The following is a 26,111-nucleotide window of genomic DNA, read 5'->3' as shown; positions in this document are numbered from 1 at the left end:
TAAATTCATATAAACTACCTACAGTTGTGTTTTACAATATTTGAGAATTATCAAATAACCACTACACGAATCAAGATCCTAGTTCGATACATTTTTAACGATGCGAAGTTATAGGGACTACATTTCCCAGAAAACCAAGCGAGAAGCTGCTTGTGGGTGTCATCAGCAAGGCACAGGTGGCGTGGGTCTCCCTTGTCAAACTAGAAACTATTTCTACTGTTTCTTCTGTCTAAACAATAGAATTGTGAATTGCTTGCAAGTTGGGTCAAAATGGCGGTAAGTCCAATGCTTTAATTATGTGCAGTTAAGAATGGTCAATACTAGTTTGGAGGCAGTGGCTATGCTATATCTCATGAATTTACTGTAGCTATATTAGCTAAGTTAGCTAACATAAGCTAGTTGTCGAGCCAGCTGCAGAAATAGACTTGAACGAAATCTGACTCCACTAGACCAGAGATTACAGATATTTTCATGTTAAACACGCGTTGAACAGTATGTATTCTGTTTCTATTATATTCTCGGTTCTTAACAGTTTACGTGTATTTCATGTTATGATATAATCTGTAACGTTATTAAGTGAACTTGCTGTCACTTTTACTGTTAATGGCTTTTCTGTAATGAACTATCATCTGGTTCGTCAATGTATTCCAGGAGCGGAAGGGAACAGCAAAGTTGGACTTTTTGAGAAAAATTGAGCTTGAGATCCAGGAGAAATGGGAGAAGGAGAGGGCATTTGAGCATGATGCACCAACAACAATTGGAGAAAGCACAAAGTGAGTTTCCGGTATCATGAAGAAAGACCCTGTGTTCTACGAGTGTTTTTACTCTCTTTCACACAGTTGATCCAGGAATAGTACCATATGGGAAGCAAGTAATTCACATAGATTGCCATACTCAGGATTTTTCCTTATGGAACTAGTGTTCTTAATAGGTATAGTAGGTATTAAATCATTTGTCTCCAATACATATTTTAATGAAATGTTTTTTTCTTTCCAGCAAAAACAAGTACTTTGTCACCTTCCCCTACCCTTACATGAATGGCCGATTGCACCTCGGCCACACATTCAGCTTGTCAAAGTGTGAGGTAAATTAGGGTACAAAAGCACACAGAGATGAACACTGAGAAATTAACTTATTCTGTCTGTACCTACTTGAGATACACATATTCAACTTATGCTGCTGTCCAACTTCTTTTTCTTGTAGTTTGCTGTTGGTTACCAGTCTCTGAAAGGAAAGAAATGCCTCTTCCCATTCGGGCTGCACTGCACAGGAATGCCTATCAAAGTTAGTGTTGTTGTTTTTTTTTTCATTCCATCAGCTCCTGTATGTGTTGTTACAATGTCATACTGAGGATGTCATTTTAGGTATAATAATTGTTGGTATTGCCTTGTAACAAAAATCAGTGTATATTCTCTTTGAGGACCTATGATCTGACATAATGTTCCCACTTTTCATTCAGTAAACACAATATGAGGTTCGCGAAAGTTGTCACCAACTACATTATGTTTTTTTTAAAGAAACTGTATGCAACATTCAGTGCCTCTAAATGTTGCACTAGTCACTAACATCTCAGACCGAAACAAATGGTCTCAGCAGACTCAATTGAGGAAAAACAGTAATTTTAACTCGCACACGTCTTTCAAACTGGACAGCTATAAAATAAAAACTCACCAAATCTGTCTTCCCAGCAATTTGTTTCAGAAGCATTTTTGTTACATTTGTTGAAATTCTATTTACATCCCGACAGTAATCCACAAATCAAATGTTCTGACACACACACAAAGAAATCTGGCTTGCCTACCTGCGTACACTCTACTCATGCACTCATTGCTCATGAAAATGTGTTTTGGGGAAGTAGTTTCGCAGGAGGGTGGGATTGTTTTTTGGTTGGATACTTTCAAAATATAGCTGTTTCTTGCAAGTTTCTTTGCCTGCCCAAGCTTTAATTCACTATTCTGGCTCTACACCTCAGCCGGTAGCTATGAAGCAGGCAAAACTTAATCCTTGGGGACAAATGTGCCTGTCAAAGTAACATACGTCCTCTAAAAGTGTATGGCGCTTTCAGACCAAAAGTGAAGCAGCGTTTGGGGTGGTGAGTTTACATACAAAGTCAATGCAAAGACACGTAGAGCCGCGATTTCCTGTCAGGCGGTGCGAAGGGGGCGAGACCGGCGACGCGAAGGAATTCGGGTGAGTTGAATATTTTCAACTCAAGCGAGAAAGTCGCATGACGCTTTAGATTGTCCGTACATCACCGACGGCTTCAGAGCGATGTGTGGAGAGGGCCAGGCAGAGCGGGGGATTGAAAATCTGCTGGCCGGCTGAGAGCTGCTAAACTTGGGGGAGAGGAGCAGCACTGCAACCTTTGGACAAATAAAAAGCCGTAGTTGGTCGGATTCTGCTCTGACAACTACGCCATTTACTTGCGGGAGGAGCTCATAGTTTTTGGGATTACAACGTTGATTTATCTTGACTGGAGCTTCTCAGCAGCTAGCTCCCGTGCACATCTGGTTCCAGTGATGATGTTAGCTCTGTCGGACTACGACTTCATATTTATATAAAAACCGGACAAAACTGAACATTAAGCAAGGAGGTTGAACTACCTGGTGAGTTCAGAAAATATGTCTGTAACTTTATTCCAGTTATCATTGTACTTTACTGTGACCAAGTTAGCATAGAATAGCCCTGATCGATCCAAACTCCATTCAGGAAAAAAAACATTTTAGAAGTTGTTGTCTTGCTGACAGACCTGACAAAGCATGAATTCATATGTTTAACAAATCTGCATCATGTTGTAGTTATTTCAGCATCAGTTTAATCCATTCATTGCTAATTAATCATATGGAAAAATGTTTACTTTGGGTTCATACAGTTGTAGTAATTGCCAGTTGTGTTTATTCACGTTATTGCGTTAAAATCGCCTACATGCGTTGTGTGTGAACACTTGCAGCGAATGTAAGTTACGGGAGGAAAGTGTCACAAGGAGAAAATTCACATTATGCAGCATTCAGACCAACCGCAAATTAAAGGAAAAAACATGACAACTGAAAGGATCCCTACAGAGAGAGACCTTTTTATTAAACATTAAGGTCATTTTTGTTTAATCAGAAACAGCTGTTATATTGCTCTTGCTCGCCACCAAACTCTGAAAACAATAATGATTTTAAATTGCAGGTCATCGTAAAGACATTTCATTCAAACTCAACACAAAATAAATAAAACTTGCGGAGATCGTCCTTGTCAGTCTTTCCACTGTTCCTGCAATCACCAAGTTTGGTTTGGTCAAAATCCCTAAGACACTTCTCAGCTCATTCTCAGCTTACTCTACTATATCTTTACATAGTATTATTAACAATTCATACCTGTCTTCAACCCCGCTCCCCCAACACACACACGCACACACGCATGCGCGCACGCTGCCTTTTCCTTCTTTCTGTTATTCATCCATCCATATTGTATCTGCCAGGCCTGTGCAGACAAGCTAAAGCGAGAGATGGAGCTCTATGGAAACCCTCCACAGTTTCCAGACGAGGAGGAAGAAGAGAAAGAGAAGCCACAGACATGTGATGAAATCATCATCAAGGACAAAGCAAAGGGCAAGAAGGTCAGGATCTGAGGGACTAGACTGATGACATTTTTTACATAGAGATAAAAAAAGGAATTTAGTAACTGATTAGTGTTCATTATTCCAAGTTTTCTTTGGGTTCAGGATTCACAAGGGGTGTTTCAATTTACAATATCTCTCACTTTTTTTTTTTAATCCTCTGTTAGAGTAAAGCAGTGGCCAAATCCGGATCTGCCACTTTCCAGTGGGACATTATGAGGTCTTTGGGCCTGAATGACCAGGAGATTGCCAAGTTTGCCAGTGCTGAACACTGGCTGGAGTACTTCCCTCCTTTAGCTGTCAAAGACCTCAAACATATGGGAGTCAAGGTGACTAATTACAATAATGATGACTTCTTGCGAACTACTGTCTTTGTTTGGAAATTTTGTTGAACCCCTCCCACTTTAGCAGGAAGGACAGCTGAAACATTGGACACTGAGAACAATAACATCAATATCATGGGTTCTGTATTACACTCAAACTATCATTTGCAATATTACTTTTTCAACATTAGGTGCAATATTAAATTGATTATAATATACATTATTAGAGGGTGGCGTGGTGGTGCAGTGGTTAGCACCTGTCGCCTCACAGGAAGAAGGTCGTGCGTTCAAACCCCGGTTGCCCCGGCCTTTCTGTGTGGAGTTTGCATGTTCTCCCCGTGTCTGTGTGGGTTCTCTCCGGGTGCTCTGGCTTCCTCCAACCATCCAAAGACATGCAGGCTTGGTTAATTGGTGTCTCTAAATTGTCCTTAAGTGTGAGTGTGAGTCGTTGTTTGTCTATGTGTGGCCCTGCGATGGACTGGCGACCTGTCCAGGGTGTACCCCGACTTTCGCCCGATGTCTACTGGGATTGGCTCCAGCCCCCTGTGACCCTGGACGCAGGATAAGCGGTTGACGATGGATGGATACATTATTAGTTTTTATTACTTTTCAATATAATAAATCTTACTTTTAGTGTTGTTTTATTAGGCGGTGTTAGCTTTTATTCCTTGTACACTTTATATTCATTACTCTATTGTTTTTATTCTTGAATCTAGCATTCAGTTCAGTGTGCCTTATTGGCATGAATGTTTCATTTAAACAATGTTGCCAAAGCAGTTAGCAACAAAATTTATATTTAAATATGACGAGATTAATCCAATCAAGACCATTCAATTTATCAGTTATAAATTACAAAAATAACAAATGCAGATAGAACGTAAACTATAATCTCTGGCACAAGAATTTCCTTTGGGAGTAATGAAGTTCTGTCTCTTTTATTTTTTTTTTATCTATGTATCTAAGTAATTCTATGCTTTGATGACAGTGAAATATAATCAACCATTGGGCTTTCTTTCAATGTATTTGGGCAAAATTATCAAAAAATATGTGTACACACTCGATAACCCTAGGTACATGCCCATAGGCATCTTTTTGCTTGATACCCAGAATTTACCAGAAGATATTGGCCCTGAGGACGATTAAATCAGGTTTTTAATTTTAGTCAATAATGGTGGTCATGGTGTCTGTCCTGTTATCTCTTCACAGGTGGACTGGAGGCGTTCATTCATCACCACAGATGTGAACCCCTTTTATGACTCCTTCGTCAGGTGGCAGTTTGTCACACTGAAGGAGAGAAAAAAGATCAAGTTTGGCAAAAGGTGAGATGGTTTAGATGTTTCTACTCTGTGCAACTGTGTCACTTTTTCTGTAACAATGTCCTTGCAGTGATATAGGAAAAAAGAAAATGTTATAAATTATGTAATATGATAATGTATTTCATTTATCTTTGTTGCTATCCTGATCACTTGAACTTTCTTGCCATATGGTAAAAGCGAAGTGGGTGTTTAAAATCAAGCCATTTATAGATGGCTGACGTTAAAGTTTTTTTTTTTTGTCTAAGTCGGTTTAACTTGATATTTTGGCATTTTGTGTTCTTTAAGTAATATAATGTGACTGTGTCTGACTCCTCTGCAGGTATACCATCTACTCCCCCAGGGATGGACAGCCATGCATGGACCATGACAGGCAGACGGGAGAGGTACACTTACCTGGCCCAATGAAATAATGTATTAGCTGTGGAAAAACAAAATTCTCATGATTTATGTTTGATCAGTTGTGAGTCCTACAGCAGAAATAAAAGGAGGCTGTGTGCACATTTACCACCGCTACCTCACACATCACCAACACTTTCCCATGGGATCACTATTGATTTAATTGACTTTCCATTTTTGATTATTCCTGTAGTTAAATAGTGACAAAGAAAGTTCTGTTTGATGTTAGCACAAAATCTTCTGGAAAAGCAATTCAATCCTTTAAACTGTCTCTTACTTTGAATTGAGGTATTTTGGTAGCTGTAATTTGTTGTTTTTCTTCACATGCAGGGTGTTGGACCTCAGGAGTACACGCTCATTAAGATGAAAGTGGTTGAACCGTACACAGCAAAATTTAAGTCCAAAGTCTTTTATAGCAGGTAACAACGTTTTACATTTGCTTAAGAATAATTCTCATCTTAATAAACACTAACATTTAATCTGAGACCGAAGTAAAATGCTAGTGCTATCCTCCCCACAGCGGCATGAAAGGCAAAAACATCTTCCTGGTGGCTGCCACTCTGAGAGCAGAGACCATGTTTGGCCAGACCAACTGCTGGGTGAGGCCCGACATCAAGTATGTTGCCTTTGAGACAACCAGCGGAGACATCTTCATCTGTACCAGTAGGTCTGCCAGGAACATGTCTTACCAGGGCTTCACCAAAGAGAATGGAGTGGTGCCAGTGAGCATGGAAATACTGGGACAGGTACTAACTTTGTGTCTGTCTTGCTTGTAGTTGCCAATAAATACTAATTTAACATTTTGCTTTTATTTAATTCAAACTTAATGGCATAAGGCAAACACTATTGTCTCATATGATTTAAATAAACAGTCCAGCAGTTTGTATTTACAAAAGATTAAGACTAAATAATATCATCCATGGGACACCTTGAATTTAAGAGGCAAATTAGCTGTGTTTGTGTGCGTGTGGGGGGTGACATGGTTTTATGACTATGGTACAAACAACCTGCAAAACTTATTCCTTTAAATGTATTACTTCTGCTCCGCATCATTTTTGTCTCTTTCTAGGATATCCTTGGCTGTGCCCTGAGTGCTCCTCTGACCTGCTATAAGATCATCTATGCTCTGCCCATGCTCACTATCAAGGAGGACAAAGGTATGAGTCAAGAAGTTAGTGAGAATAGCTATTCAGTGAGGTTATGTTGTTTGGTGTGTGTGTGTGTGTGTGTGTGTGTGTGTGTGTGTGTGTGTGTGGCAGAAATTTGTCACATTGGTTATTGCGTCATAGTTGTTGAAAGGTTTCTTGGCCAGTGTTGCTCCCAGCAGTCAGAATAACCTAGAGCGGGGGCACCTTTACTCTCTCTCTTATATGCGCTTGAACTTGAGTGAAATGCATCTGACCGTTGGCAAATGGTTCAAAAGAAGCTGCTTGAAATGGTTCAATTTGTTTGTCTGTCTGTATTTCAAATAAAGATAATAGATTCCAGCTCTTGTTGCTTTAGGTATTTCTTTCTGCAGAAAATCTACACCATACTATATCCCTTATTTTTCCTTGTCTTAAATATTCTTGGAGGAGCTCATGGAAACGGGAGTCTCAAAATAGCAGGCCAAGGTCACCATCTAATTTAGAAAGTGCTGTAGGGTCATGTCAAAGGATGGAAATAATGCCTGCTTTTTGTCCTTGAGGGAGAAAATTTATAAACATAATAAATGGATCTAATTGCACCCAGAGTGCCTCTGTTTTGTTTGAAGTCAGTGCTATCTATTTTTCTGGTTTGTGGTGCTTGAGGGGTGTAGTTAGTCTGTTTGCTTTCATTTGTCCTATCAATTCATTTTTGTAATAGACTTGATTTGAATTTTTGAAGGTGAAATGTCCGAATTTCAGTAAGATCGAATCTCTTGTGCCCAGTGCCCAATTACAGCATCACTGAGAAAAATATGATCTGATTTGCATAAATACATTTATGTGTTGGCCTTTTGCCTTGTCTGCGTTTTCCGCAGGTACGGGGGTCGTTACCAGCGTGCCTTCTGATGCTCCTGATGACATTGCTGCTCTCAGAGACATCAAGAAAAAACAGGTGAGGTTACAGAACTTGGAACAAAATTTCTACAATGCTGCCAAGGCTTTATACCTCAAATGAAGTCTGCTGCAGAGAAACACAGAAATCAGAGCCGATCTTAAACATTCACATGCAATTTTGAAATTAAGATTTTGATATGTTTTAACAGATTGTCCTTTTTTAAATGAGTCTTGCTTAAGTTCAAGTGAACTAAACCCCTGGTTCTTCAGGCAAAAATGAGACCATTTAAAGAAACACTCATTGTGTCTCATTCTTAATGCTTGCATTTCTGAAAGGCTCTGCGGGAGAAGTACGGCATTGAGGACAAGATGGTGTTTCCCTTTGAGCCGGTAAGCTGATCTGTTAAAGTCGGTTTGATTTCAGTCCGGTTGCATTGAACCCAGCAATTCTAGTAAAAAAAAAAGATGTGAAAAAAATTTGATCTAAATTGCTAAATGCAGCCTCAATGTGTGTGTTGTATATGTGTGCGCACATGTCAGGTCCCTATCATAGAGATACCAGGCTACGGGAACCTGTCTGCTCCCCTGCTGTGTGATGAGCTGAAGATCCAGAGCCAGAATGACAAGGAAAAGCTGGCTGAGGCCAAAGAGAAAATCTACCTGAAGGGATTTTATGAAGGGGTGAGTCTAGTGGTTAATGAGTAATAAAAAACCCCAGCTACATAGGTCAGCAAAATGCAAGCCCTCTGTGAAACCCCTGTGGATTTAACTTTGGGTTTGAAACTTGTATGATTTATCTCCCAGACACAAACCAAGAGATTCACAACTTAAAGCTGTACTAAATTATTCATTAACTGGCTATTTGCAACCAGTTAGGATCTGCCTACTGCTGAAAAATTGTGCAAAACAGCAGGCTTAGTTTGTACACAGAGGCGGGGGTTAGAATTTTTATTTTTCAGTTTTTTGCACAGACACTGTTCCAACATTATATTAGTCACGTTAAAATTTACAAATTCAGCGGCCTTCACTGTCAGCGGATTATACATCTAAAGGCAGCAGTGCATCAAGTAGAGCACATTCCATTTGTGTACACTGAGTCCGTGTCCTCCCACTGAGCAGTTTATGATCATTTGTGATTGTAGAACGCACTGCGGAGACGTGGCCTACTTGTTATTGAAAGAACTGCTAGAATTGTGAAAGAAAGGCATCAGTTTGAATGAAATGTTTCTGTGAATGAATTCCATCTCAGATCATGCTGGTTGATGGCTACAAGGGGCAGAAGGTCCAGGATGTGAAAAAACCCATCCAGAAGATGCTGGTTGAGAGGGTAAGTCATTCTTTGTTTCTAATACAAAAAGTATTTGAAGTAAAAATGAAATATATTCAAATAACATGTAGCAACTTTAAATTCAGCCTTTATCCTGGATTTTGTTTTGTGTCTCTTATGTTTGTTCACCGTTAATAGTACGTACAGTTCACAATGTGCCATGTATGATGGATGCTTGATCTTTATTCACCTGTAATGACGATCTGTACTAATCAATCACAGGGCGAGGCCATGATCTACATGGAGCCAGAAAAACAGGTCATGTCTCGTTCAGCTGATGAGTGTGTGGTGGCTCTCTGTGACCAGTGGTGAGTGCCACTTGAAATCTGTATACTATAAAACGTAAAGTGTGTTCATTAGTAATAAGAAGAAATTATTGTAAACGGACTGTACTTGTATAGCACCTTTCTAGTCTTCCACTACTCAAAAAGCACTTTACACTACATGTCACATTCATCCCATTCACATACTGATGGCAGAGGCTAACATGCAAGGTCCAACTTCTCATCAGAAAGAATCGAATCATTCACACACACAGCCTTCTAGAGCAATTTGGGGTTCAGTAACTTGCCACGGACTGGCGACCCTAGCTACCTCTAAACCAAAGCCACACTAAGTGGATCTGAAGGTGGATTGTAGTGTCATTGAAACTAGCGGAATAGAAATGAATATTAAAAAAAATATTTTTGTTTTAAGGTGGCTTTTTTTTCTTTTTCTCAAATGGGTTCATGCTCCTAATTAAACTTTGATGATTGGATGGTCTGTATTTAGAAGGTCTCATGCCATTTTGGCTTTCTTTCATTTGCGTTGTGCTGATATTGTGTGTCTTTCAGGTATTTGGACTATGGAGACGCAGAGTGGAAGCAGCAGGCCAATGAAGCCCTCAAGTCTTTGGAGACGTAAGACACTTGACCCTCTGACATACTGAATTCTCCTCCCAGACATATTTTGCTTTGTGTAGTGTTTGTCCGTGCTTGTGGGGCTTCCTGTGAAAGTCTAGAAAATCTAAAATAAATGGAATTACTTTATTGCGTGTAACTATCATGCCAAAAGCTGAAAACAAATCTTATCATGCCAAAGTCTAAACAGATAAATAACTGCAGTTACCTTCTGTGATTTTATATGTTCTATTTTACACAATTCTCTACAGATTTGGAGAAGAGACCAGGAGAAACTTTGAGGCATCTTTGACCTGGCTACAAGAGCATGCCTGCTCTCGTACCTACGGACTTGGTGAGTTATAGCCTATATGGTTTATGTGTGTGAATGATTGTGTCAGGAATGCTGTTGTGACATGACATATACAACTTTATTGCTGCCATCGTTACATGCATATTTCAAAAGTAACAGTGTGTCTTGTATTGAGATTAAATGAACTACCCTGCTAAAAGATGAACAGGGCTTAATGATATTTTAACCAGTGTATGAGTGATGTTTCTGGTCTATAGATGGAGACAGAGGACTGATGATAAAGCACCTAGCAACAGTCTGCCTCTCTGTTCATACAGGAATAGATGCAGACTGGAGGCCAGCTGGCGTACAGTGCAGGCCAGTGCAGTACAGGCCAGGCCTGTTGTAGACTCCTACTGTAGAAATCTCCCCACACATTTTCAAAACATGAAGCATAACGTTTTTACTGTAAGCAGATTGTGCAGATTTCTTTCACTTCTGTCTCACTTACAGAATCAAAAAATACTATTATACTACTATAATTATATTGTCACTGTTTGTACAAATGTAGTGATGCAAAAGAAGTTTGTATTTCGGTTAATTTGATCAGAAAGAAAAGATGTGGAATCTGTTTGTTTTTTTCATACAGAAAAACTTATGAGTCATAGAGAGATTGTACCTCGTGTTTTAAATTAATTATGTAATATATGTTATGTTTTATTTCTTAAGTCAAATAATGACAAAAAAATCTGGTATGCAAGAGTAGGAGCATTTATATTTTATTTGATTACATCAACATTTCATAATTAATGTTGCTCAGATCTCATATTTATGTAGCTACTACTTGTGAAAATTAATTACTGCTTAAGCTTGCATGTAATTTAATACGATGAAAAGCTGGTAAAAGATCTCAATCGGCATGCTCTGGAAACACAGAAACATGAGCTTAGTGCATTTGAGGCCGTTTGAGTAAATCTGTCCTTTGTAAAAAAAATTTCCCACCACACTCTTAAAATTTGAGAGAAAAAAGCAGTCGTTGACGATAAAGCTTTATATCTCAGCTTGTTTCCAAGGATTACACAATGAGACCCAGGACTTCCATTTCTGTGTGTTACTGTTTTTCTTGGCACTAAAATGTAACCAGCTTGACAAAATGGCAAATGCAACAAAAGCGCAGAGGAGACAACAATTGTCTGCCTTCATAATTTTGTGTCTCTTTCTCTCCCATTGTGTGTGTGTGTGTGTGTGTGTGTGTGTGCGCGCACGCCTCCTGGTTACCATAGGAACGCGGCTGCCTTGGGACGAGCAGTGGCTGATTGAGTCACTATCGGACTCCACCATCTACATGGCTTACTACACTGTAGCCCACCTCCTCCAGGGAGGTGTGCTCAACGGACAGGGCACCTCACCACTGGGCATCAAGTATGGAGACAATGTGTACACACACGCACACACTAGAATAAAGGATTAAGCCCGAACTGATTCACTCTGCCTTCTTATTTGCTGCCTCTCCTTCTCTTTTCCTTCTCATTCCGCCTTCAAACAGCCATAGATGTAGTTCACCTGAGGGAGAAAAGACTCAGATTTAAGAAATGTATTTAATCATTTAAAATGACAGTTGTTACTTTTCAGGCTTGTTTAAAAAAGTCGATTTGTTCTTTGGTGTAAATCCATGAAATTAATAATAAGAATTTATCAATGAGAAATGCTGCTTTTCAGAAACTGTTCATAGCCCACTGTTCATATCAAGTATCCTCAAATCTCTTCCTCAACACTGCTTGCTGAGAAGTGACATGCAGGCATTTAATTACTTCTTTTCAACTTGCTTCAACCCAATACGTCCCTCGTTCCGCCCGTGACCATTCTTGTCCCCACCCCTTTCCTCCCCCCTCTTTACTACAGGCCGGAGCAGATGACCAGAGAGGTGTGGGACTTTATCTTCTTTAAGACGTCTCCTTTCCCCAAGACCAACATCCCTAAAGAGCATCTACAGAGGCTGAGGAGGGAGTTTGAGTACTGGTACCCTGTGGACGTCCGTGTGTCTGGCAAAGACCTGGTGCCCAACCACCTGTCCTACTACCTGTACAACCATGTGGCTATGTGGCCCAAAGACAAGTGAGTTTGCCCACTTGATTTAACGTTACAGAGAGAAGGAGCAAATGAACGAAGGCAAGATTCATAGCATGTATTATGATTCATAGCCTCAAAATAAAGCTCATTCATATTTTCTAATGTTTTTTTACAGACATGTACCACTAAAGAGATTGACTTAAAAAGTAATCTGCAACTATTTTGATTATTGATTAATTGATTAATCATTCACTAGTTCCAGCTATCTCCAATTTCCTTTCTCTGTTTTGCAATGTTGTAATGTGAATGTCTTTGAGCTTTGGGCGGTTAGTCAGACAAAATCAACAAGTTGAAGATGTCATCTTGGACTCTGAGGAGTTGTAATAGGCAATTTAAACTTAATGGAGAGTATGATAGGGAGATTATTCAACAATGAAAATAATTGTTTTCTGCAGCCCTGCAGACATTGCATCTCTGTGTCAGGCATTAGCTTGTTGCAGCGTGCGCCTCGGTGATGTCCTTACATGAAGCATAGTTACAGCTTCTTAAGCCTTTATCTTGAGATGCTCAAGAAATGCAAAAATTATTATTGTTTATCAAATTTCAGAGGAATCGCGTCATGATTATATGATCATTTTGTGTCATTGTTTTACAAAATCCTCGTCTCTAAATTAACAATTCCAAGTAAACTGTAATTAAAAGCTAATTCAATTAGTTAGTGAGGTTTTGTTTTACTTGTTTAAAGAGAAAGCATAACACTGGAACACAGGAACACAGTTCTTTGCATTAACCATTTATTTTATTCATTTATATGTGATTTTGCATACATTTTGTGGAGATGTTTTATGGAGTTATAAATCAATAATGGGAAAATGTCCTTTATTCCTCCATTAATATCATGATAATGATTTTAAACATATCGCTGAGCCCTAGTGTGTATATTTATTCTGCTGGGTGTTGGATTCCAAAAAGATCTTACAAAGTTTTCAATTTGATTTTAACAAGTGAGCAGCAGCCTTGTTTTAGGGCTAACGTGATTATATTGATGATGATGATGGTGAAGGTGACACTAATGAGAAAATTTCTCTTGTGTCCACAGTGGGAAGTGGCCACAGGCTGTGCGAGCCAACGGGCATCTGCTGCTCAATTCTGAAAAGGTGTGCCAATATATATGAATGTTTATCTCTAAATTTGGTTATAATCTCAGGAGAAAGGTCCGGTCCCATCTGATGTGGTCTGGGTTTTTGACTACTGACACAACCGAAACAGTACAGTTAATTAACCATATATTATATTTTGCAGCAAACCTTTTTAGAAACTACTCTTCTTGCGTGCCAGTAATTAACTAGTGTTTGCCGTTGAGAATTAAAATTTCTGTGTGTGCTGTTGATTTGCACTGCAAACACAGACAGTCTGTGACTTGATGATTATATTCCACTATGCTTTGTAAGGAACTTGTGTGGGTGGGCATGCTTGAAAGATTCTGGCTGCTAACATCTGTTTTTCTATTCACCAGATGTCCAAATCAACTGGAAACTTCCTCACTCTCACCCAAGCCATTGACAAGTTCTCAGCCGATGGTACACTCCGTTTCATCTTGATTTATCACCCTCTTGTGTGCGGTTTATCTTTTACTCGTCTCTCTATCGTGATTTTCTTTCAACATCTATTGTCTTGTTTCATTGAAACATAGGAGGGGGAAAAAACACCCGGTGTGCATCTAAAACAGACTACAATGTGTTTTCATAGTGCATGGGCCATAACACTTGATTATAATATAAGCATATTTTATCCCGTGGTGAAGATAATTAGAAAACGCCCCATCCTCATAAGATCGCTTAGGTTTTGATATTAGGTGCTATGAGCTTTTGCATAAATCAGATCCCTTAAACTGTAAGTAATATGTTTCTGTATAATAATTTAATGCATGCTTTAATCAAAGTGTAGGGCAATGTATACATGCATGATCTCTCCGCCTGAAGCAACTAATTAATGTCCTGCAGCTTTCTGATATTGCTATAGAAATGTTCCAATCGATCATGCATTTTCATGTATTTGCCTGATCATCATTCCAGAAAGGCAGTACACACCCCCGGTTGGTCTCTCCACATGACGACAAGACGCAGTGGAATGAAGAACAGTATACAATCTAAATTGAATACTTGTAGGAACATGAGAGGAAGACGAGGCTTTCACTAATGAGTTGTGAGACTTGATGTGGCAGTGGCAGAATTAGGTTCTGAAAATGTAATTTAAAATAAAAGCCCTATGTTTGGGACTGTCTTGTTTGGCATAATTGATTATGATAATCCATTTTGTTTATCTCTATATCTTTATTTAGTTTTCTGTCTGTTTTTTTTTTTTTTTTTTTTAGCTATGGTTATCAGATCTTTTTGATCTATACCTGGTAGGGACAACTCTGGTATCCCTCCTCCCGCAATATACGTAAGGATTAATCGATCATCCTTTTTGTTTTGTTTTTCTTTTAGGATTTTTCTGCCTTCTGTTTTTTTTATGTTCTGAGTGAGCTAAATAATAGATGTGCCTGTTGTGTCTTAAGAAGCCGTCCTGCCACGGGAGTAAAGAGCTTCATGGTCTGACAGCAGATAGACGTATTAAGTTGACTTCCTGTCAAAGAGCTTAGAGGGAAGCTGGGTATCTGAAGTTTTCTTCAGACTGTGGAATTTACCACAAAGCCTCTGAACTTTACCTTGTTGTCGAAGTATTTTGGATGGAAGTCCTGCGTTCTAGGGCGGCAGCAATTAGTCGATTAATCGATTAGTTGGCAACTATTTTATAAATTGATTCATCGCTTTGAGTACTTTATTAAAGAAAAAACTCTTATTTTCTGGTTTCTTTACTTCTCTATGACAGTAAACTGGATCAAATAAGACATTTGAGGATGTCACATTGGGCTTTGGGAAACACTGGACATTTTTCACAATTTTCTGAAACAACTAATCGAGAAAATAATTGACAGGTTACTGGTTATTGGAAATAATCGTTAGTTGCAGCCCTACTGTGTTCAGTGTTTGGCACCATATCGTTAGATATTTAATTTGAGAAAATTACAAAGACAGCAGTGAGAATGGAGGTGTTTTCGCTCTGAAACGTTAACTACAAATCAACTTGAATTACATCACACCTGTGCTGTTGGTCCCTATACTTCCTGCTGCTTTAACACACCTTTTCCTTTCTCAGGTATGCGTCTGGCTTTAGCCGATGCCGGGGACACAGTGGAGGACGCCAACTTTGTGGAGACCATGGCTGACGCTGGCATCCTGCGCCTCTACACCTGGGTGGAGTGGGTGAAGGAGATGATTGCCAACCAAAACAACCTGAGGACGGGACCTGCAGACACTTTCAACGACCGGGTCTTTGCCAGGTAGATGCAGGAATGCATTAAGAGGGGGTGGTAAGGGTTGACGAGTACTCAGATCTATAGCTCACATAAATTATTTAGGAAAACCTTTCACGTCAAGCAAGGCCGTATAAATGGAGACAGGGAATACAGAGCTGAATTTTATCTTTAATAACTCGGCATCCTATAGTCGAAAAATATAGTCTGAATAATACTAAAAAAATACATTTTAAAAAAACATTTATTTATTTATACATTTATATATTTGTTAAATGAGATAGATAAATACTGCAAATGCTTACATTGGTGAAACTGAAACCTACAAATGTTTGGATTTTTATGGCAGTAAATGAATTTATTGATTAAGGGTTAATCTATTATTAAAATTGTTTTTGATTAGTTTTCAATCATTGGGTCGACAAATCATTTCAGCTCCGGTCTATATTGAGCGGAGGTAGAACATTGATACCATGTTTAGCCTCTGGTCAGATAGATTAATTTACAGATAAGGTTGAAAGTACTCTTTTGATTTATTAAAGTGAGTCTATTTCTCTTTTAAGTTGCATTGCAGTGTGACCTTGTGAGCTTAGGTGCATTGATGTTTGAAAATATGTACTTTGGCCAAAAAATTAAACCGGTCCTTCAGACTTTGGACAGTTTCCTCGGAAAATCCTGACTTATATAACTCTGTACTTTTCAGTGCTGAAAAGTGATAGGTAAACTGACTTTGCACACTGATTGAAAGGATTTTGTGTCCTGTCTAGTGAGATGAATGCAGGCATCTTGAAGACAGAGCAGCACTATGACAGGATGATGTACAAGGAGGCTCTGAAGAGTGGCTTCTTTGAGTTCCAGGTAAATAAAATTTCTTTTTATTAAAAAAAACACTGTAATACACTCTTAATCGTCTTTATATCTGAAGACAAGCATGCTTTTCATCCTCCCGAAGCATTTAATGAGATACTATTATGGATACTGCAGTGACACATTACCAATGATGATGACCTTTTAAACTGTTTTTATGTGTATGTGCAGGCATCCAAAGATAAATACCGTGAGCTGGCAATCGAGGGCATGCACAGAGACCTTGTCTTCCAGTTTATAGAGAGACAAACTCTGCTGCTGGCCCCCATATGCCCACACCTTTGTGAATACACCTGGGGTCTTCTGGGCAAGGTAAGAAACTAAGGATTTGGCATCATAATGTGGGTTCTGAGTTGCTTGTATGCTCTGACTTAGGGTTCAGATGCGACTTTCAAGTTCTCATCCCTTCTGTCTTTTCGTGTTCATCTCCCCCCGTATACTTTCAAGTAAAACAGAAACTTCAGTTTAAAATAAACATTTCAACTTCCTGTGTTCATTTACTCCATGAATACACCTGGGATCAAAACGCTTAGAAGTGTACGTCAAGGAGGCCCGTACTGGTCCCACTTCTCATTTACCTGTGTGAAATGGCTACTAACACACTCCCTCTGTTGGTGTACATATCCAGCAGAAGCCTGTCTTCACACCACAGGTTTCTTCTCGTCAGTATGAAAGGAATGCACACACTGTTTTCAAGCTCCCAAACAGCACAGAGCTGAGAATATTTTTAACACTCCAATGTATGAATATGAAAGAGTGCTGCTGCGCTGGAGATGGGTTCTTTGGTTGTCGCTTAGCAACAACAAAGGCCCCACAACTCCAATCATGTGTTCAGCGCCGCAAGCTATAGCGCTAAGAGGCACTCAGTGGACACAGAGGTACACACATTAGTCTGGAGTTCCTACACGAACCCAGTTAATACAATGCGTGCCTAGTTTTGTTCTAAAGGTGGTTTGACCTCTAGTTGTACTGTTAATTGGATTCTAAAGCTCCAGCAGACCTCAAACTTTTGTTGCTTTTTATCAATCTCCTCACAAAACACTTCCTGATAACAAAAATGCATTAACAACCATCTTTCCCTTCATTCTTCCGACATCCCTCCTTTCCTCTCTGCCTCTGCCTGATAGACCGGTTCTCTGAGGAAGGCATCGTGGCCTGTGGCGGGTCCAGTGGACGAGATTCTGATCCGTTCCTCACAGTACCTGATGGAGACCGCACATGACCTCCGGCTGAGACTCAAAGCATACATGCAGCCCCCTAAAAGCAAAGTAAGAAATGTGTTGTTTCACACTCTTCACTGCCTTTTTCCTTCACTGCTGTAATGGCTTTTTAAGTAATTGTGAAAATTAATATTGATTTCAGAATTGATTGCTTTATTTTTAATAGTTCTGATGAAATCAAACACTTGTCTCGAAGTGCATTAACTGTGGTAATTAAATTGGAGGCAGTCTTTTCCCCCTCAGGTGTTGTTTAACTGTTTCATGATTGTTTGATGGGAAGAACAATGAGGCGGAAAATAATACAAACAGCATATTAAGAGGCTTGAAAATATCAGTAAGCATGCTGAAAGTAGAGTTGGGGTTCAGTAGCATTTTATTATGGCTGAATCAAGTTTAACTCAGATCTGTTTATCTAATCTGATTTTCACATCACTTATGGAATCTATTTAGGTTTAACTAGACTATAACTAGCTAAAACCAAGAACTAAAGCTCAAGCTTTTCTGAATAACACATTTGCTGTTTAGATAGATATTGCCCTTCGCTAATTAAAAAGAGAGAGGATGGATTTGTTTGACTCTGAGCTTAAAAAATCTGTCTTTTACCTGTTTGGACCTGGATTAAAAAAAAAAAAAAAAGAGTTGCCTTCTTACTGACTGACATGAATTTTCCTCTTGAAGACCGCATACAAATTATGTTTTTAACAAAAAATTAGGTCTACTTGAAACCTGCTCTCCATATATTTAATCTATTTTTCCATTCCAGGCCAGTTTCACTGACCCTGTGTGAAGCATGCATACAAAATATGACTAACGATATTACAAGTATGAATCAACTTTTAAATGGTCCCCCTCCATGACCACACAGTTCGACAAAGCATTTGTACATTGTCTCCCTTATCTCTGCCACAGCATCCTGTACATTGAGGGTCCGAGGTTTGAGGGAGCCGTATGCTGTAAATAAAAGCAAATGTGTTATTTGTCATATTGGGCTGTGTGACTGTCACTTTGGATACACTTGAGGATTTAAGTCTGTGTTGTGTTCACAGCAAGAAAGTTAGCCTGTTGTTGTTTAACAGTTCGACACTTCGATATGTCGATGTAGGCAGCTGGAAGAAAAGCAAAACAAGTATTGACAAGAGTTGAGACAGACGATTTCTCAGGCTTCCAGGCCGCTGTTATTGATTTGCTGCAAATGTTTTGTTGCCATGGAGGCAAGATGGAGGGATGATGGGGGGAGGGGGGGGGGAGACTGGGGGGGAGACTGAAGAGGCTGACAATAATGTTTGTACCCGTTCATACATGTATGTTAAGGAGGCAGATAAATCTTGTTGGCCTTTAAGTTTCTAACCCTGTCCTCTCCATGGCTGGAGCCTTCAGAGAATATGTGACCATGATTTTACAAGACATATCATATGATTTTGTTAATGTGCAAAAGTATGGAGCCAGGACAGTGACTAGATTTTGGCATTGAAAATAAAAGGTGGCATTGGAAACAAGCCCTGAACTGAAAAAAGGGAGAATTGGCACTGAAAAAAGTTCAAATGAAAAATAAAACACAATTCCAAGCAAAATCTGGAAGGTACAAGGTAGATTTATTTATCATTTTACAACAACACAGGGTTGTATAACAAAATTAAGTTATAGTTCCCTTTTTGCTACTCACAAAAGCTTCCAATAAAGAATGAATGTTACAGGCTTGTAAATTTTTTTTTTTTTTAACCATATCTTTACACTTTCAGTCCAAGTAACAGGAATAACACCAACATTTGAGTTATGAAATGTTTCTGCAATAGCATTGAGACCGTAAAGGTTCTATGACTTGCCACTGTAAAGGTAAAATGTTTTCCATGATGTTTAATTTATAATGGTAATATACTGTCACATCAAGACTTGTTTGCGAAAACACATAGTACAGGATTGGAGTAGACTTGACAGCTGTCGCATAAAATAAGTTCACAGATTCCCGTCTTCATTCCAGAAGAACACACACACAAACAGTTTGCTTCTCATTGAGGCCACCCTCTCCCGAAATATATGCTATCACTGTACTGAATAAAAGCAAAACCATCAAAGTCTTGTGTACCTGCCTATTAAGATAAATTAACGATTTGGATAAATTTTATGCATTTTTTCCTTCAACAGAAAGGTGACTCAAAACCCCCAGCCAAACCCTCCCACTGCACTATCTACGTTGCCAAGAGCTACCCTCCATGGCAGCACAGTGCCTTATCCCTGCTCGGAAAGCACTACAAGGTGAAAAACAAATGCACAACCCATCATTCACACACATAGATTCGATTATCATGTATGTTATGCTGTGTTTCCCATGAGTTATCCACTCTTCCACTCTCTCTGTTCCCATTTGTCTGCGCATCTTACCGTCTTTTTCTTCTTGGTGTCTGCCCAGAGCAACAACGGGGCCCTTCCAGACAATAAAGTGATAGCGAACGAGTTGGGAGCCCTGCCTGAACTGAAGAAATATATGAAGAGAGTCATGCCTTTTGTAGCCATGATCAAGGTAAATCAGGTGGAAGTAGGGGTGACAGTGTAGTCATAAATATGGAATTTAATACCAGCATTCTGCACATATTTGCTTGCATAGTTCTTATTTGTGTTTATTCTTTTCTCTGCTTGTTTAAGTTGACTTTGTTTACCGCCTAAGAAGCTGTTTACCTAACTTGTCTGTAAGGCGGCTTATCTTTTGGTTTTTAAGGGTCTAAGGGTCTGAAAGATTTGTCTACGTCTTTTAAATGCTGTTTTTTTATTATTATTCCTCTTTGTGTTAACAATGACAAAACTCCCAATATAGTAAGAGTTTGAGCAACAGTGTTACATTAAAATTCCAAAGAAATTTCAGGAATACTTTCTGCAGAGTTTAATGTGTTTATTGATTGAACATGTGCAAAACACACTTTTGACAGGCTGTCTCAGCCAGTTCCTGTGTTTGTTTGCCACATTCATAAAAAATGTATTTTCTATCTTTTTTTTTTCCCCCATCTACAACTTGGCTGGAGGTCTATATGTCTTTGTCCACAATTGTTATTCCCTCCTTTCACATTGCAAGCTGCATCACTTCTAGTTAAGGTGTTCTTTTGATCTAATAGGAGCTTTTACTAAATATGCATGGCAGGATGGTAAAAATGTTAAATTAAGGTGTCACTGCATTTATTGTTTCTGTTATATCGAGCTATATATACACTTACGGTCAAGTTGCTAATGAATGATCAGAAGCACAGTGCTTGTTAAAATTGTAGTTGTCATATCCCATAGGTTCCCAGGGCTTTTTTTCAGGTGTTGCTATTTAAGTGCAGTGATCAAACAGAACAAAACTAATAAATAGTCATCATCAGCTTTGAGTTCCTCCGTAGTCTGTCTCTCAAGCTGGTCTTTCAGCTTTCAAGTTGTTTTCTCAGCCAGCTGTCCTTGTTTGATGGTTTGTTTTGGCAGCTTTTGTCGACAAAGCTTTTTTCCCATTAATAATCTCATTGTGGCAGCATCAGCATAACAATGAACTGTGTGCTTAATGCTGAATTATAAACAACAACCTGATTTCTCCAGTAGTGTGATGAAATATTGCATTTCCTTGTCTTCTTTTAACTTATGGCTTGTCAGAATATTTAGCAAACTTGAAACTTTGAAACTGAATGTTGACTTCCTGTTCAGATTGTGTATTACTTCATGTCCTTTGTGTTCTGTAGGAGAACCTGGAGAAGAACGGGCCAAGGGTCTTGGATCTGGAGCTGGAGTTTGATGAGCGGACAGTTCTGATGGAGAACCTGGTCTACTTAACCAATTCTTTAGAGGTATCTTTTGTGATTCAACATTCCTAAAATCATACAGTACATCTAAGGCCAACCCACTTGAGAAGTATCTGTCCCAGCCAAAACCCACATGAGGGGTCTAGTATTTTTGCAAGCCCAGAGGTGAACAAAGCTGGTGATGTAATACTGAATTTGTTGAAGTTATACCACACAGCAAAGACATCTTAGCTCCAGCATAAATGTCAAGCTCTAACATGCCGTTGCAGCATTTTGATTTCCTCAAAAATACCTTGACTATAAAGCTGAGTTTCGCTACTTCTGCAAAAGTCAGTTGAGACAATCCTGAGCTCAGCTGTCACTCAAGAAGGCCCTTAAATCTTTTGTCTGCACAGAAGCTTAGCAGAGTCAAAAAGTAAAACCCAAATCCCAAAGATACTTTTGTGAAATCAGCACAGATTTAACCACAGGAAAGGAGAATTCTACATAATGTACATCAAGTTAATACCCTGAATCCAATTCCCATGTTTCTGATAGATCCATAGCTAAAAATAAGCTGCCACACAAAAGGCTAATGATGCAGAAATGAGCTGTATCATGTAGGACTGAGAAACAGCGACGTATCACTTACCACACAAACTAATACTATGATTCAACTTCCGCCTTAAATCTGTCTATTGATAAAAACTTCTTTACAGTCATGTTATTCTGTGCAGTTTCAAACTGAAATGTCATTCCTGATTGGGAATGTGTGACAGATTAGTGTAAAGCCAGATGTTGCGTCTCTGATCACTGCAGGAACCTTGTTAACACCACCAGCGTTTGCCACGGGGCATACCAAACACACCTGTATACACACACTATCTGGTGGTAGACTGATCAGCTGATTATCATTCTTTTTCACATCACTCCTCTACAGCTGGAACAGATAGATGTCTTGTTTGCATCTGAGGCTGACGACAAAGTGAAGGAGGACTGTTGCCCAGGGAAGCCGTTCAGTGTTTTCAGATCAGAGGTAAATGCTTTTGGCTGTATGTTGGCTGTACGCATCCCTTCTGCTGGAGTGTTTGTGTGTTCTGTTCGTACACTCAAATTGATAATTAAGTTTCGTGTTTGTGCATTTGTGACGTGCCTCTGTCTCCCCAGCCTGGAGTGTGTGTTTTCCTGGTCAACCCTCAGCCGTCCAATGGCCTGTTTTCTACAAAGGTTGAGATCCGACAGGGGGACAGCAGAGACAATATCATCCGTAGGCTAGCCAAGGTCAACAGACTCATCAAAGGTAAGTAAAAAATCATGCCTGGGTCTAATGTCCCATATCATCTCCTCCATTTTTTTTCTACCAATGAAGGCTGATGGGAGTAGTTTGAGTGCGACAGTAATTGGAAAAACACCTACTATTAGTATTTTCTATCTCATTAGCAGTTTTTCTGTGCTGTTAATGTTAACAGCCTAATGCATTAAGTTTTACTAATTAGTCAGCTCACAAAAAGTGCTGACATCGTATCAGAGCTGGGCAGCAGCTCCTGAAATTTAGACTAGCATGGTAAAGGATGTAACAATATGCATTATGCTATGTAGAGTAGTTATTTCTACTTTATTTCAATAGCATGTGATTTAAATGCAAGTTGGGGGATGATTGCAGTTAAAGTTATAATCAATTACCTGTTTGCTACTACTTGCATACTGTGAATCCACTGCTTCCACCATTGTCTTAAAGCAATTTCGATAGGCGTCTGGCATGCAGTATCCATCCACATTTGGCTTTAACCATCATTATATCCAAAACCAAGCTACGTGCTTTATAAAATGGCAGTTTATACCCATTCTATTCTGTTAAAAACAGTGAAGGCAAATATCTCTACCAGTGTGCTGCTAGCACAACCAGCACCAGCCATCCAAGAAACTCTGCACTCTTTCCCTGCCATCATTTCACCCCTCCTGTGTCTTATCTCCACAACTTTCCCTCTTATTCTGTATTTCTTTCATCCCTTTCTCTCTTTCTTTATCTTGTCTCTGTCTGTCTCTCTCTCTCACCTCATCTCTGACCCCTCTGACTCTGCCCTTCTCCCCTCCACCAGATCTTTCCAGAGTGAAGTTGATGAGGTACGAGGACCCCCTGCTAGGGCCACGACGGGTGCCCGTCATGGGACAAGAGGAACAGGGCAAACTGCCCATCTCTAACAAATCTGTGTTCAACATCAATCTGGAGGAGAAGAGGGTCACTCTGGCTGACAACGGCCTCACTGTGGACGTCGGGGACAGTCTGGTTTATCTGGTTCATTAGAGTAACATTCGCTCGCTAGCCCTCTCACTCGCTTTCTCTCACACACAGGCAGTGAATCATTTGTGAAAGGTTCAAATACATCATGAAATATACAATAAAATAAAAATAAACAAGGATTTTGACTCAAAGCCATGAAACACTGACTGAAAAGTATATGTATGTTTTATGATTTATGTTTCTGCACCATTTGCTACTGCCCATGGTGTTAGATTTGACAGATATACAGGTTCTCACTGTTCTGTACTTTTTCACTGCAGAATGCAACATAAGGGAATATATGAAACTGATGGAACCTGAAAAGTTTGCTTCCATTTTCCTTTAAAAAACACAAACACTTGCAGTAAATTCAGAGTGCTGCGTCTTTGGTACTTAAATTCTTCAATGGTGTGAAAAAAAATGTAATATTTAAAATATCTCAAAAATAAGGATTTAGTATGTAGGAAAACACCAGAATTTGTATTCTATTCCGTCTTTTCTTAGTCTGTTAGATTAATGTCAAATCTAGTAATATTTCTTGACGAACACACTTTTCCTCTTTGATATGATTCATAATAAACAAGCAGCTATCTGTATAATAAAGCTTTCAAATAAAGTGGGGTTTTTGATTGCAAACATCCCACAATTTCCTGATCTGTCCTGGCCAACCAGTTCTTCTATGTTATTACATTGTGAGACTGCTCCTACATCTTCCTGAATTCCGGTTTTAATATAGATGGTAATGTGTCTGCTGTGCTGTTTTATACATCGAAGGTGAGGCACATCACTCCATTCATGCTTTGTCAGCCTGTCAGCTATCCTATTTTCTATCTGTGGATGGTGCTTGTCTCACTTGTGGTTTTCCAGGGAAACTATAAAACCTATGAAATATTCAGACTCCTTGTTTCTCTTTCTCTCCTCCATGCTGTTTTATTCCTTCTAAGGACATAAATAGGACGACTGTTCCCTACAAGAATAAGACTCATCTCCAGAGTGTGTAATGGTTTTGGCTAGGTTGTCGGATCTCTGCCCCTATAGTGTAGATAATCTTGCAACGTGAGCAGTCTTCTGATGGAGGATGATGTGCACAAAGTGTAGCTGCAAGGGGGTAGAGGTTGTAAGCTTATGTTCTGCCTATGTAGACTCCACCTTATTAGGGCCCGAGCACGACCGTGCGAGGTCCCTATTGAATTTGCTCGGATTATTTTTTTTTTTTTTTTTTTTTTTTTTTTTTCTTTTTCTGCAAAGTAGGCCCAAATGACATGGCCTAAACATACTCGAAAACTCACCAAAATTTGCAAACATGTCAGAACCGGTGAAAAATTTCGTATTCTACAAGTTTCGCACATGGGCGTTGCAAAATGACTCGCTAGCGCCACCTAGAAAATTAGAAAAAATTAGCCCCTCGTTCACGTTCAACCTACATCTACGAAATTTTCTGGGGACATGTATCATGTCAAGACGCACAAAAAGCCTCAAGAACCCATAGCCTAAAGTCAACAGGAAGTCGGCCATTTTGAATTTTATGGCCATTTTTGGATGATTTACACACTTCGTACTTTAACGAACTCCTCCTAGGGATTTAGTCGGATCGACGTCAAATTTCTGCTGTGCCTTCTAAAGGCATTGACGATGAAAAGTTGTGCTATTTGCGAGTTTTCGTCAATGGGCGTGTCCGTGGCGTCGATGATTCGCTATGAAACAGGAAGTTGTTGTAACTTCAGTGTACATGCTCACATCTGGACCAAACTGTACATCTAGGATGAGAGTCCCGCCCTGAACACATGTACATGCCGACATTCACCCACAGTCATAGCGCCACCTGCTGGCAATAGAAAGTGACCTTTAACGAAGCAGCCCCCGCCGCACGTTTCACCTACGTGCACGAATTTTCTGTGGTACGTGTATCTTGTCCAGACGCACAAAAAAGTCTCTTGGAGCCATAGCCTAAACCCAACAGGAAGTCGGCCATTTTGAATTTTACGTCAAATTTTGGATGATTTACACACTTCGTACTTTAACGAACTCCTCCTAGGGATTTAGTCCGACCGACCTCAAATTTGTGCTGTGCCTTCTAAAGGCATTGAAGATGAAAAGTTGTGCTATTTGCAAGTTTTCGTCAATGGGCGTGTCCGTGGCGTGGCGTCAAAGATCAACTCTTCGCCATGACACGGAAGTTGTCGTATCTTCAGTGTACATGCTCACATCTGGACCAAACTGTACATGTAGGATGAGAGTCCCGCCCTGAACACATGTACATGCTGACATTCACCCACAGTCATAGCGCCACCTGCTGGCAACAGGAAGTGACTTTTAACGAAGCAGCCCCCGCCGCACGTTTCACCTACGTGCATGAATTTTCTGTGGTACGTGTATCTTGTCCAGACGCACAAAAAAGTCTCTTGGAGCCATAGCCTAAAC

At 39.6% G+C, this 26,111-nt stretch overlaps 1 protein-coding gene across 1 annotated transcript; it reads left to right on the top strand.

The window, feature by feature from the left end:
• The first annotated feature begins 118 nt into the window (after positions 1-118).
• lars1b (leucyl-tRNA synthetase 1b) lies at positions 119-24,585 on the top strand. The gene is made up of 32 exons (XM_038707533.1): positions 119-276; positions 652-773; positions 997-1,084; positions 1,204-1,284; positions 3,467-3,604; positions 3,772-3,933; positions 5,134-5,246; positions 5,563-5,626; positions 5,970-6,058; positions 6,160-6,385; positions 6,709-6,796; positions 7,642-7,718; positions 7,997-8,050; positions 8,201-8,341; positions 8,910-8,987; positions 9,210-9,295; positions 9,821-9,886; positions 10,138-10,220; positions 11,441-11,579; positions 12,060-12,272; positions 13,327-13,384; positions 13,744-13,807; positions 15,429-15,612; positions 16,353-16,443; positions 16,624-16,764; positions 17,580-17,720; positions 19,815-19,925; positions 20,080-20,190; positions 21,371-21,475; positions 22,350-22,445; positions 22,577-22,709; positions 23,509-24,585. Exons 1-32 carry the CDS (start codon positions 271-273, stop codon positions 23,712-23,714), a joined length of 3,555 nt encoding a protein of 1,184 aa, XP_038563461.1. The 5' UTR covers positions 119-270; the 3' UTR covers positions 23,715-24,585.
• Positions 24,586-26,111: the final 1,526 nt, after the last annotated feature.

The sequence above is a fragment of the Micropterus salmoides genome, unplaced genomic scaffold, assembly GCF_014851395.1.
Source record: "Micropterus salmoides isolate LMB-PRFRI ecotype aquatic unplaced genomic scaffold, ASM1485139v1 Ms_hic_scaffold_9, whole genome shotgun sequence".
NCBI classification, from domain to species: domain Eukaryota; kingdom Metazoa; phylum Chordata; class Actinopteri; order Centrarchiformes; family Centrarchidae; genus Micropterus; species Micropterus salmoides.
Note: the sequence above shows the minus strand (reverse complement) of the source record. Positions and strands in the feature narration are given on the sequence as shown.

Coding starts and splice junctions, on each gene's coding strand:
- lars1b (XM_038707533.1), top strand. Junction 774..996: donor ACAATTGGAGAAAGCACAAA/GTGAGTTTCCGG, acceptor TTTTCTTTCCAG/CAAAAACAAGTACTTTGTCA. Junction 6,059..6,159: donor TCCAAAGTCTTTTATAGCAG/GTAACAACGTTT, acceptor TCCTCCCCACAG/CGGCATGAAAGGCAAAAACA.